Source organism: Mustelus asterias, chromosome 17, assembly GCF_964213995.1.
Source record: "Mustelus asterias chromosome 17, sMusAst1.hap1.1, whole genome shotgun sequence".
In the NCBI taxonomy this organism is placed as follows: Eukaryota; Metazoa; Chordata; class Chondrichthyes; order Carcharhiniformes; family Triakidae; genus Mustelus; species Mustelus asterias.
The window spans coordinates 11,115,933-11,128,940 of record NC_135817.1 but is presented as its reverse complement, the minus strand read 5'-3'; the positions used below and the strand labels follow the sequence as shown (position 1 = coordinate 11,128,940).

Here is a 13,008-nt window from a genome sequence, read left to right as displayed (position 1 = left end):
ATTGTCGTAAAAACCCATCTGGTTCACTAATGTCCTTTTGGGAAGGAAATCTGCTGTCCTTACCTGGTCTGACCTATGCCTGACTCCAGACCCACAGCAATGTGGTTGACTCTTCAATGCTTTAAGGGATGGGCAATAAATGCTGGCCCATCCAGCGACGCCCACATCCCATGAACAACTAAAATAAAAGACCATGAATTGTGTTCCTTCAGCATAAAATCCTTACAGTACAGAAGGAGGCCATTTAGCCCAAGTCTGTACTGACAACAATCCCCACCCAGGCCCTATTCCCGTAACCCCACACATTTATCCTGCTGATTCCCCTGATACTAGGGTCAATTTAGCATGGCCAATCCACCCAACCTGCACATTCTTTGGACTGTGGGAAGAAACCGGAGCACCCGGAGGAAATCCACGCAGACACGGGGAGAATGTGCAAACTCCACACAGACAGTGACCCGAGACTGGAATTGAACCTGGGTCCCTGGCGCTATGAGGCAGCAGTGCTAACCACTGTGCCACCATGTATTTGGCTTCCATGTGACTTGAACAACCCTCCCATCTCCAAATCAGACCTTTTCTTGCAGGCTGCTTCTCCCATCCACGTTTTTCAAATCTTTTCATTCCGTATATTTCCCTCTATGAGTGAATATGAACCTAACGGAAACGTCAGTCTCAATAGACCTGCTCACTTGTCAGCTTAATGTGGCTACTAGATTTTTCTCTTTCTGACTATACCACCCAGTTTGTATGATACCGCCTGCTTAACTGGAAGCGAGTGACATACACAGAAAATGGCCTGCTATTATAGTCATTATTTTTACAGTATATCCGATGTGCACATATGCGAGGAAACAAAGAGAATCTCGTTTTACTTTGTGGTCACGGATCCCTCTCACATGTTGGAACCTCTTCCCAAGACTGATGTAGAGAAAGCAATCCGGTATGATTAAAATGATTTGTGTAAAAATTGCTGCCATGTAATTTGCAATGAATGATCGGCTGGGTGAAGCTAATGTTGTGTTTTTAAACGTTTCAGAATGGTCAGATCGCGGTTCAATAATGCCTTTTCCCTGGATGATCACACACTGGAGTTCCTGGGGATTGAACCCACCTTGGCCCCAGCCAGTGAGCCATCTGTTACGGTCTGGCTGATTGTATTTGGTGTCATCATGGGCTTGATTGTGGTTGGTTTAACTGCGATAATCATCACCGGTTACCGTGACAAACTGAAGTGAGTACTCGGAGTTATTTTTCTGTCCCTTTGAAGGGTCAAGCATCTGAATTGCTAAAAAGATGGATATTTTTGAAATAACACTCGGGGAGCAGGGAGTATTAGAAAGGGCTTTCCCTTGAGATGAAATGGGTGAAAGTTGAACCAATGAGGGCACTTGGCAGATATTGTAGTGCCCTGAAGGAGTTTGTCCCACGAACATTCTCTTATTCCTGTTTCTTATGATCTTGGCTCGGTGGCATGGTGGTTAGCACTGCTGCCTCACAGCATCAGAGACCCGGGTTCGATTCCCGGCTTGGGTCACTGTCTGTGTGGAGTTTGCACATTCTCCCCATGTCTCCGTGGGTTTCCTCTGGGTGCTCCGGTTTTCTCCCACAGTCCAAAGATATGCGGGTTAGGTTGATTGGCCATGCCAAATTGACCCTAGTGTCAGGGGATTAGCTGGGTAAATATGTGGGATTTCGAGAGTAGGGCCTGGGTGGGATTGTGGTCGGTGCAGACTCGATGGGCCGAATGGTCTCCTTCTGTACTGTAGGGACTCTATGATTCTCTTGTCTCATATAGGCAAATCGTCATAGAACCTTATGCTATGTAAGGAAACCATTCAGCCCTTCATATCTGTCCTGGAGATCTTTGAAAGAGCTGTCCAATCGCCATTGGTAATCAAGAATCTATTTTGCCTCATGGCGTCCGTTCTATCGATGTCCATGTTCAATGACAGTGCACCTATTCTCCACCGGTTCAATCCAGATGGGCAGGAAGCCCATGGATATCTTCAGCAAGAAATGCGCCACTTTGCATATTGGATTGGGCTGCTTCATTGGTACTTATTTATTTATTCATTCATTGGATGCAGGCATTGCTGGCTGGGCCCAGAATCTATTGCCCATCCCTAATTGTCCTCCAGAAGGTGATGAGTGAGATGCCTTCATGAATTACTGCAGTCCCTGAGGTGTAGGTACATCCACAGCGCTGTTAGAGAGAAGGTTCTAGGATTTTGACCCAGTGACAGTGAAGGAATGGCGACATATTTCCAAGTCAGGATGGTGAGTGGCTTGAAGGGGAACTTTCAGATGGTGATGTTTCCAGGTATCTGCTGCTCTTGTCATTCTTTGTGGAATAGGTCGTGGGTTTGGGAGGTTAGGGTTAGGACCAGGGAGGTCTTATCGAAGGAGCTTTGGTGAGTTGCTGCTGTCTTGTAGATGGTACGCACTGCTGCCACTGTACATCAATGGGGAAGGGAATCTACTGCCAATTAAGCGGGCTTCTTTGTCCTAGATGGTGTTGAGCTTCATGAATGTTGATTGCAGGAGTGCAAACCTTAAGTACCTCAGAACATCTGATATCTTATTTGGGTTGGGCCCTCAGCTTCATATAGTTGTTTGTGATTCTTGTCTGTCACAGAATATCTCTCAGCACATGCTGAACCCACCCATATGTTGCATGAAGGAGGAACTACGTCATTCATTAAAGGGCTCTTGAAGAGCATAGCTGATAGTTGGTGGTTTTCTGGATAACTTTCAGACATTTCTGGGCCAGCCTGTCACTCTGGAAAGCTAGCTTTGTCCACGTAGTAAGGAATTTTGTCTCCGTTGTGCTGTTGTAGGTGGCCTGCAGATGCCTGGAGGAGCAGGGAAAGCAACCCATGGGATAGAAGAGAGTGGACAGGAGCAGCTGGGAGAAGTGGGAGGGGAAGGAGGGCACTGTGCCCGAGGGCAGACACTCAGTGGGTTCTCCTGTCTCCACTTCAACCAGGAGCAATGTGTGACGCAACTTTACTTCATCAAGGAGACTGGAACTGAGTTCCATCACCTGCTGCAACAATGTGCATTTATCTAGCACCCTGGATTCAGGAAAACATCCTGAACATTTCCCAGGAGTGTCATCAGACAAAGTTTGACACCGGGTCACATGAGGCGATCATAGGACAGGTGACAAAAAGCTTGGCCCAGGATATAGGTCTTAAGGAGTGTCTTAAAGGAAGAGAGAGAGGCCTGGGAGAATATTCCAGAATTTAGGGCCCAGGCAGCTGAAGGTAGGGCTCTAAGGCTGAAGCCAGTCAAACCGAGGAGATGCAAGAGGCCAGAATTGGAGGACTGAAAAGATGTCGGAGGATTATTGGGCTGGAGAAGGTTCTGGAAAGAGGGAGGGGAAAGCCTTGGAGGGATTTGAACTTGAGTATCTGAATTTCAAACAGGAAGTAATTGCAGTATTGTTCCTTGTAAATGAAAAGTATATTTTGTGTTAATCTGAACAATATGTACCTGTACCACTCAGAGGGGCCAATGGTAGCACTGCTCACAATCAGCAGCTCTTTTTCCCACCCCCTGCCCCCAGGAAGGGAACCTGTAATTGGACAATAGGTCCCTATTAAATATGCAAAGAGCAGGTTCAGGCATGGGCCATGGACACCTATATTTCACCAATACGATGGGCAGTGCACTCGTTTTCAGCTCACTACACGCACATGAATGTATCAGGCCATAGTGGATACTTTGGGGCATGTTTTACATCTGGGGAATGAGGGGTACTGATGGATGGGGTGGCGAGGGAAGGGATGGTGACGGAGAGGTTGGTGAGGGAGGAGGTGGTGATGGAGGGTGTGGTGAGGGAGGGGTTTAGCGTGGGAGGGGGGTGGCAAGGAGGGTTGGCAAGGGAGGGAGGAGTTGGCGAGGGAGGGGTTGGTGAGGGAGGGAGGAGTTGGCGAGGGAGGGGTTGGTGAGGGAGGGAGGAGTTGGCGAGGGAGGGGTTGGTGAGGGAGGGGGTTAGCGAGGGAGGGGGTGGTGAGGGGGGTGGGTGGCGAGGAAATCGGAGAATTTTAGCCAGTGTGTTCCGTTGAGCATTTTTTCATGTTCCTTAAGTGTTAGCAGGAAAGTCAACTGTCCCATTGGCAAATGTACAAAAATTTGAATGAAATTGAAAAGGTTGAGGCATTGGGGTGATGGAAACTTTGGGGACATTTGTTCAGGCTTAGAGACACACTCATACAGGATGAGAGCAAAGACAGGGAGCGAGCACTTGGATCACCTTTGTTCTCTTTGTCTCAATGACTCACTAGATTGTCTGGAGAATGTTTTTATTGGATTACAAACTGTAAGGACTGGGCAAGCTGCCCTCTGCCTCTGCCCAATTCTCCAATCCAAGAAGTGGTGCTTTGCTCAAATTATCCTTCAGAGCCTAGTTTAAAGTGTTGAACGTAGGATCACAGAGTTTTACAGCACGGAAAGAGGCCCTTCGGCCATTGTGTCTGCGCCGGCCATCAAGCACCTATCTATTCTAATCCCATTTTCCTGCACTAGGTTCGTTGCTTGCTATGATGTTTCAAATGTTCATTGAAATGCTTCTTAAATGTTGTGAGGGTTCCTGCCTCTACTACCCTTTAAGGCAGCTCGTTCCAGATTCCCACCCCTCTCTAGGTGAAAAATGTTTTCCTCAAATCCCCTCTAAATCCCCAGCCCTTGCCTTAAATCTAAGCCCCCTGGTTATTGCCCTCTCTAATAAGGGGAAACTTTCTTCCGATCTACCCTATCTATGTCCCTCATGATTTTGTACACCTCAATCAGGTCCCCCCTCAGCTTTCTCTGCTCCAGGGAAAACAACCCCAATCTAACCAGCCTCTCTTCATAGCTGAAACACTCCAGCCCAAGCAACATCCGGGTGAATCTTCTCTGCACCCCCTCCAGTGCAATCATTTCCTTCCTATAGTGTGGTGACCAGAACTGCACACAGTACTCTAGCTGTGAACAAAGAACAAAGAACAATACAGCACAGGAACAGGCCCTTCGGCCCTCCAAGCCCGCGCCGCTCCCTGGTCCAAACTAGACCATTCTTTTGTATCCCTCCATTCCCACTCCGTTCATATGGCTGACTAGATAAGTCTTAAACCTAATGAGTGATTTGTACATCACTGGTACAAGTCATCCAGACTCAACTGTTCTGCACCCATTGAGTATTTTCCCTGATTACCCTTCGCTGGTCTGTACAATGGATTGATCTTCTCGGGATAGAATCATAGAACCCCTCCAGTGAAGAAGGAGACCATTCGGCCCATTGAGCCTGCACCCACAACAATTCCAACCAGGTCCTATCCCTGTAACCCCATATATTTACCCTGATAATCCCCCTGACACTAATGGACAATTTATTATGGCCAATCCACCTAACTTGCACATCTTTGGACTGTGGGAGGAAACCGGAGCACCGGAGGAAACCCATGCAGACACAGGGAGAACATGCAAACTCCATACAGAAAGTCACCCAAGACTGGAATCGAACCCTGGTCTCTGGTGCTGTGAGGCAGCAGTGCTCACCAGTGTGCCACCGTGCCACCCACATTTACATTCATACTGAAAAGGGAGGTTACTGTGAGCAGATCTTGTGAATTGCCTGCTCTGAAACTCTCTGAGTGTGGTGTTATAATGTGCTGTCTTTCCTATTGATGTTGAAACCATTTGTGGACCAAAATAAAATAATAAATGAATCGAGGCAACCATATCTTTAGCTGGATGTTGCCAATGATATTATGCACTTGTCTACTTTAAACCTTGGAGTGTGTTGTAAGCCTTGTTACCATAGTGACACTGATCCTGTACAAGAGGATCTAGCTCGGCTTGGTATGTAAAGCCTCTGTTAGCTTTAAGGTTCCGGCTTTTGCTGACCTTTGACCTACAGTACGAAGTGTCATAGAATCATAGCAACCCTACAGTGCAGAAAGAGGCAGTACTGTGTCATCAGAAACAGTCCCAGGGCGTGTTTAACATAGATGCCCAGGAACTTCCAAACATTTATTAATTATACACGGCAATACTCAGGGATAAATAAGCATGAGGGTCCTTCCAGAAGCATCTCCTTCTGAGCTCCAGTGAAATGTGGTCTGAGAGTTCATTTATTCTACACCTTCGCCGACGCCCACCCCCCCCCCCCAAATCTTTCATTCTACTCATCAATTATTTACGCATCCAACTTCCCCCAACACCCCCACTCCCTCTTCACAGTCTCTTGCACCTGTAGCATCTATATCCAACAGTGTTCTCAGCTCTCTTATAGAATCCCTACAGTGCAGAAGGAGGCCATTCGGCCCATCGAGTCTGCACCAACAGTAATCCCACCGATGCCTTATCCCAGTAACCCCACTGATCCCTCTAACCTACGCATCTCAGAACACTAAAGGGCAATTTAGCATGGCCAATCAACCTAACCCACACATTTGGTCGGTGCAGGCTTGGAGGGCCGAAGGGCCTGTTCCTGTGCTGTCATTTTCTTTGTTCTATCTTTGGACTGTGGGAGGAAACCCACGCAGACATGGGGGGAATGTGCAAACTCCACACAGACAGTGACCCAAGCTGGGAATCAAACCCGGGACCCTGGAGCTGTGAAGCAGCAGTGCTAACCACTGTCCACCATGCCACCCCTTAGAAGTGATTTTTTGTATTTGTTTATGGGATGTTGGCGTCACTGGCTGGGCCAGCATTCATTGCCTATCCTTGAGGGCACTAATGAGACAACCACATTGCAGTGGGTCTGGAGTCACATGTAGGCCAGAACAGATAAGGATGGCAGATTTCCTTCTCTTAAGGACATTAGTGAACCAGATGGGGTTTTACGACAATGGTCGTAATTCGACTTTTAATTCTGATTTTTAAAAATTGATTTTCATCATCTGCCATGGTGGGATTCGAACTCACATCCCGAGAGCATTACCGAGTCTCTGGATGGCTAGTCCAGCGGCAATACCATTGTGTCACCAAACCCCCCTTGCTCACCATGTTCCTCTTCGAATGCACTTGAATCAGTAGACAGGGATTCTTGATTCTGGTGGGTAGTATAAAGGTACAAACCAGATATTCTCTTTTTGTTCCTCTTCGAACAATCCCTTTATAGAGCATGTTGTAACTGTTCTTTCTCAAAGGCGTGAGACCTGGTCAGTTTCTGTGAAAGTCGGACTGTAATATTCTGATCCATCAATGTTGTTGCCTGGTAAAATGATCCAATTGTTAAATACCCTCAATGGCCTGGAATGCAGGGCTGTGCAATCCCAAAGTCAACGTCCAGAATGAACCCTGATGGACAAAGAGAAGAATGAAGATTATTCTCAACTGGAGTTAATGATACTTCTGTAAATTCTGTAGGATTTTTTTTCTTTCTGCTTCTGGTTCTTTGGCCTGTGCACACAATGCTTTCAGACGAATGTGAGTGTCTTAGGTATCGGTATTTTGAGAGCTTCAGGAATCAAGGCAACATCTGGAACAGTTCTGAACATCCCTGAGGTTCTGTTAAGATACAATGTTTTACTGGATTAGGTTGCTGCCTCTGCTAGATTGGAAGAAGTTACCCGGCCATGTGTGTGAGATCAGCAGCTAGAATCCCACCTGTTTCAGTCACTTCCTCTTCAGCCTTGACCTCAGGGTTTCGGGAGTCTGTATTCTGCAGTTGTCTCCTTGGCCAGCGTCAGAGCTCCTGTCCCTGGTTTCTCTTCTTGAAGCTCAGTCCCTGCATCAGGTTGTCCCAATGCCATTGGCGTCCTTGCCAGAGGAGTCAGGTGGTTTGGCATCCTGCTTACAATCATCAGTAATGTTTCGCTCACACTCTCGTAAGGGTATTATTATCCTCATCCATTCTCTCTTCAAGAAGTAGCACAAAGTCCAGCTTTTGCTCCTCTGGCTGGTCTCCGTCGTTAGCAGGTGGTCCGGTCTCCTGCTTCATCCATATCGCCCCCCCCCCCCCCCCCCCACCCCACCAATGCCAGTCCCAGAATGCCCTGCTGTGGCTGCAGTTGTGGAGCTTCCTCAAACTGTTCGGGGTCACTTTGGGTTTCTCCTGCTTGATAAAGAAGTTGCAAAGCTACACAAGCTTCTCTGCCCAATAAAGAGCAACCTTGATTATGAATAGTGTGCAGAAGAGTACAGATAACCCTTTGGCCTATCAAGTCTACACCGACAAAACTACATTAAATCTACAGTAATCTTCTTACATTAGCAGCATCACTTCTCTCATGAAGACAGATGAAAAGTATTAATTTAGTACCTCAGCCAAACTTCTGTCGCTGCTTTTTGTCCCTGATGGGCTCTCCCCGTCCTTTGCCTCCCCTCTTGCTAATGTTTTCTCACCTAAAATAATGTCTGAAATTAACTTCTCTAATTCTTTGCTGCACCAGATCCCCTTAGTAGTGCTTAAATATTTTATTGTGAATGATATGTTTAATGGAGGACAGCACAGTCAGGTGTGTGTGCGTGTGTGTGCGTGTGTGTGTGTGCGTGTGTGCGTGTGTGTGTGTGTGTGTGTGTGCGTGTGTGCGTGTGTGTGTGTGTGCGTGCGTGCGTGCGCGTGTGTGTGTGTGTGTGTGTGTGTGTGTGTGCGTGTGTGTGTGTGCGTGTGTGCGTGCGTGCGTGCGTGTGTGTGTGTGTGTGTGTGTGTGCGTGCGCGTGTGTGTGTGTGTGCGCGCGGGCGCACATGTGCCCATGGGGCGGCACGGTGGCACAGTGGTTAGCACTGCTGCCTCACAGCGCCCGGGTTCAATTCACAGACTTGGGTCACTGCCTGTGCGGAGTCTGCACATTCTCCCCCGTGTCTGCGTGGGTTTCCTCCCACAGTCCAAAAGACGTGCTGATTAGATGCATTGGCCATGCTAAATTCTCCCTCAGAACTGGCGCCGGAGTGTGGTGACTAGGGGATTTTCACAGTAACTTCATTGCAGTTAAATGTAAGCCTACTTGTGACACTAAGAAATAAACTTTATCAGCGTCTGTCGGGATGCATGTGCGTGTGCCCTGTGATGGACTGGCATCCTGCCCTGGGTGTATCCTGCCCTGGGTGTATCCTGCCCTGGGTGTATCCTGCCCTGGGTGTATCCTGCCCTGGGTGTATCCTGCCCTGGGTGTATCCTGCCCTGGGTGTATCCTGCCCTGGCGTCCAGTGAATGTCAGGATAGGCTCCGACTCCCTGCAACCCTGAATTGGGGTGAGCAGTTGAGTGAAAGTGAAGCAAAGTTTAGTGGGCAACCCTGCCTTGGTAACAAAGGGGCGGCACAGTAGCACAGTGGTTAGCACTGCTGCTTCACAGCTCCAGGGACCTGGGTTCGATTCCCGGCTTGGGTCACTGTCTGTGTGGAGTTTGCACATTCTCCTCGTGTCTGCGTGGGTTTCCTCCGGGTGCTCCGGTTTCCTCCCACACTCCAAAGGTGTGCGGGTTAGGTTGATTGGCTATGCTAAAATTGCCCCTTAGTGTCCTGAGATACGTAGGTTAGAGGGATTAGTGGGTAAATACGTAGGGATATGGGGGTAGAGCCTGGGTGGGATTGTGGTCGGTGCAGACTCGATGGGCCGAATGGCCTCTTTCTGTGCTGTAGGGTTTCTAAGACTTCTAAGAAAAAGTTTTAAAATAGGAGCAAACGCAATAACGATGAATAGATTCGAACCCAGGCTGGAGAGGGATTCAAGCCAGTTCTTGTACAGCACCATAATGATTGTTCTGAAGATGCCTTCTTCATTACAGGAAAGCAAGAGCCTCAGAAGAGGACGGTGAAGAAAACGAAGATAAAAGTCTGAGTGGAATTGAGAATGGGATCCACTGTAATACACTGGGTGACACTGAAGGCCGGAACAATGAAGCTTTTTGCCCCGATGATAACAAATTAACCCAGCTATAAAAATCAATGACTCACCCTCTGCTTAAAGGATCTTTACCACCTATTGCTGCATTGTATTTTCATAGACGAATGAGACCTGTTAGTAAGAGCTCTTACCAGCAAAATACTAACCCACAAATCATCTCCATTTTAATTTTTCCCTTTCTGAATTTCTGTGTTTATTTTTCGTTAAATGGACAGAAACGTAGGGTGGTCAAAAATCAAGGGGCTCTGTCGCAGCGAATTTGGAGTCTCTGCAATTGTGTCTGAAGACTTGATCCCTGGATCTGCCTTTTCTCCATAGCTGACCGACATTTACTACACAAGGGTTACTGCATGCGGGGCTCCTGCCATACAGACTCGGCAACAAGGGCCGAAGATCCCTCAAATTAACACCATAGCCTCATTAAAAAGTGCAGTATTAGAAAATATTGCTCAAATGAGGAATCACTTTCACCTCAGTATGACTGCTCTTATCTATTACGATGGCACAGTGGTTAGCACTGCTGCCTCACAGCGCCAGGGACCTGGGTTCGATTCCCGGCTTGGGTCACTGTCTGTGTGGAGTCTGCATGTTCTCCCCGTGGCTACGTGGGTTTCCTCTGGGTGATCCGATTTCCTCCCACAGCCCGAAAGACATGCTGGTTAGGTGCTTTGGCCATGCTAAATTCTTCCTCAGTGTACCCGAACAGGTGCCCGAGTGTGGTGACTAGGGGATTTTCACAGTAACTTCATTGCAGTGTTAATATAAGCCTACTTGTGACACTAATAAAGAAATATTATCCGTCAAATCATGATTTCAACGTGGGAACAAATAAATTGGAACCTTCTGGAAAATAACATTTATAATAATTATTAATAAGCCATATGCAAAGATTTACTTTGCCCATTTTAAGGATGGACAATAGTCTTAACTACTTTGTGGATATATTTATGGATTATTCTAACTGACTTGTCTGTTATAATTAAAACTTGATTGGTTTTGTGTGTTAGCCCATCCCATTGATTGCAATCCCCCCTCCCCCATTCTCCTGTAACCCCCTAAACTAGCTCCCCTCCCACAACCACCCCCTCCCCATCCCCGCCCCGTATCCACCCCCTCCTGCATCCAGCCCCTCACGCACCTAGCCACTGGACAACATGTTCTGCACCCAGCCACCCCTCCTCACTCAGTTCCTCAATATTGGACCAGTTGATACCCTCTCTCTCTCTCGGTGAAATGTTATGTACCTATCCCCCGCCCCAGAACAGGCACACAGATGGGTAGGGGGCCTGAGACATTGTAGCACAGCATGTGCCTGTTGCCCACCGGCTGCTGTTAGCACTTTACCAATGGCAATGGAGGTGCCGGGCAGTCCATCCACTCTTCATCAGATTAATAGCCACTTATGGTTCTTCTCCTAACCAATGGCGAGGTGGGGTGAGGGTCTCTTGGAGACGGGACTTCCCTTCGTTAACTCTGCTTGAGGTTCCCCGGCCAGCTCAAGGCAGGCTTGGCCTGACTAAAGTAGGTGATGAGGCGCCACCTCAGTGTAGAATTCCATCATTTGTCCTCGATTCCATTAACTTTCCTGACATTAAATTGGTTGCTCTGTAGTTTTCCGGGCTGTGATTTAATGGAGCTGGAGTGGGCTAGGTGGCAGGAGCCCACTGGAGTGGGCTAGGTGGCAGGAGCCCACTGGAGTGGGCTAGGTGGCAGGAGCCCACTGGAGTGGGCTAGGTGGCAGGAGCCCACTGGAGTGGGCTAGGTGGCAGGAGCCCACTGGAGTGGGCTAGGTGGCAGGAGCCCACTGGAGTGGGCTAGGTGGCAGGCATGGAGTTGGAGGCCATGCAGTGAAAGTCGACCGTTGTTCAGTCGATGGCGGAAATGGGCTGACACAATGAACCCACCCACCAGCTAATTATTGAGCTACTCAAAGGCCATCACCCCTGAGCCAATTGGGATTTTGTGGTGACTCGGGGATTCACATGACCCTCCCATCTTGAGCTCCTGTCTGCCAGCGACCACCTAGCTTCTGCCCCTCTGTCAGGGACACCCTCTGTCAGGAATGGGAGTGCCCATTCAGAGCCTCTCATCCTGCTCTTGCATCCAACCCTCCACTGCCCTCCAGTGCTGTCAAACTTTCCCTGTGACCTCCCCAATCTACACTCCCTGCCTTCCCCAAACCCATCTCCAGGGGGCGGTGATGATGCCCGATGAAGGCTTCAGAACATTACTGGCAGCAGCCAGTTGCAAGTGGCAGTGCCAGTCCTGGAGAGATGCTGGCCTCTGACTGGGCTGGGGCCTTATTTGCAATGTAGGCCTGAGGCTGTCCACCTGATTGCACTCCAATAACGTCGGGCACCCCTGGAGAGATGACATGAGTTTCGAACCCGTTCTCCTGTTGGCAAGCTGAACATGATGTGGCCTAAGCTGAATTCCATCCCTGGTTTCTCTCTCCCTCCTGTTTTAACTAATGGAATGGCATTGGCAACATTCAGCCTGGAGGTGCAATTCTTGAACGCTTAAATGTTAAAAATTTTGACTGACACATCTGCAATTTAAATAGCGGTTTCTTTCAATTTACTGGGATGTAAACTATTAATATCTAAATATTCCTTGTTTTGTCATTCCGTGTTTTATCTTTATTAAATCCAGTCAGTTCCTCCGCTTAATTTACGTTTACCCATTTTCTGTTGTGGAAACAAACAGCCCTCGAAAGGTGAGGGCCAAACAGCCTTCTCAGCTGCCAACCTAGAACCAGAGGGCATAATCTCAGAGTGAGGGGTCGCCCATTTAAGACAGAGCTGCAGAGGAATTTCTTCTCCCAGAGGGTGATGAACCTGTGGCATTCTTTACCGCAGAGAGCTGTAGAGGCTGGGTCGCTCAGTATGTTCAAGGCTGAGATAGACAGGTTTTTAATCAGTAAAGCAATCGAGGGTTATGGGGATAAGGCAGGGAAGTGGAATTGAGGATTATCATTTCAAATCAGTCATGAACTCATCAAATGGAGGAGCAGGCTCGATGGGCCGAATGGCCTACTTCTGCTTCGCTGTCTCATTATCTAACCGGATTGGCAGGAAGTTCATTATGAGTCTGAAATCCATCATCCAACATTATCCTAAATGCAGCTGCACTGGGGGTCGAGCACCTATCAGAATAACGTCATGA

The 13,008-nt window shown here is 48.2% G+C and overlaps 1 protein-coding gene across 1 annotated transcript in view; it reads left to right on the top strand.

Moving 5' to 3' along the window:
- cltrn (collectrin, amino acid transport regulator) overlaps window positions 1-12,566 on the top strand; it is a 57,182-nt gene extending 44,616 nt beyond the window's left edge. The window contains exons 5-7 of the mRNA XM_078232280.1: window positions 827-943; window positions 1,040-1,234; window positions 9,725-12,566. Of these exons, the coding sequence (XP_078088406.1) occupies window positions 827-943; window positions 1,040-1,234; window positions 9,725-9,878 (466 nt within the window). The 3' untranslated portion in view covers window positions 9,879-12,566. The remainder of the gene's footprint in view (window positions 1-826; window positions 944-1,039; window positions 1,235-9,724) is intronic.
- The last annotated feature ends 442 nt before the right edge of the window (window positions 12,567-13,008 follow it).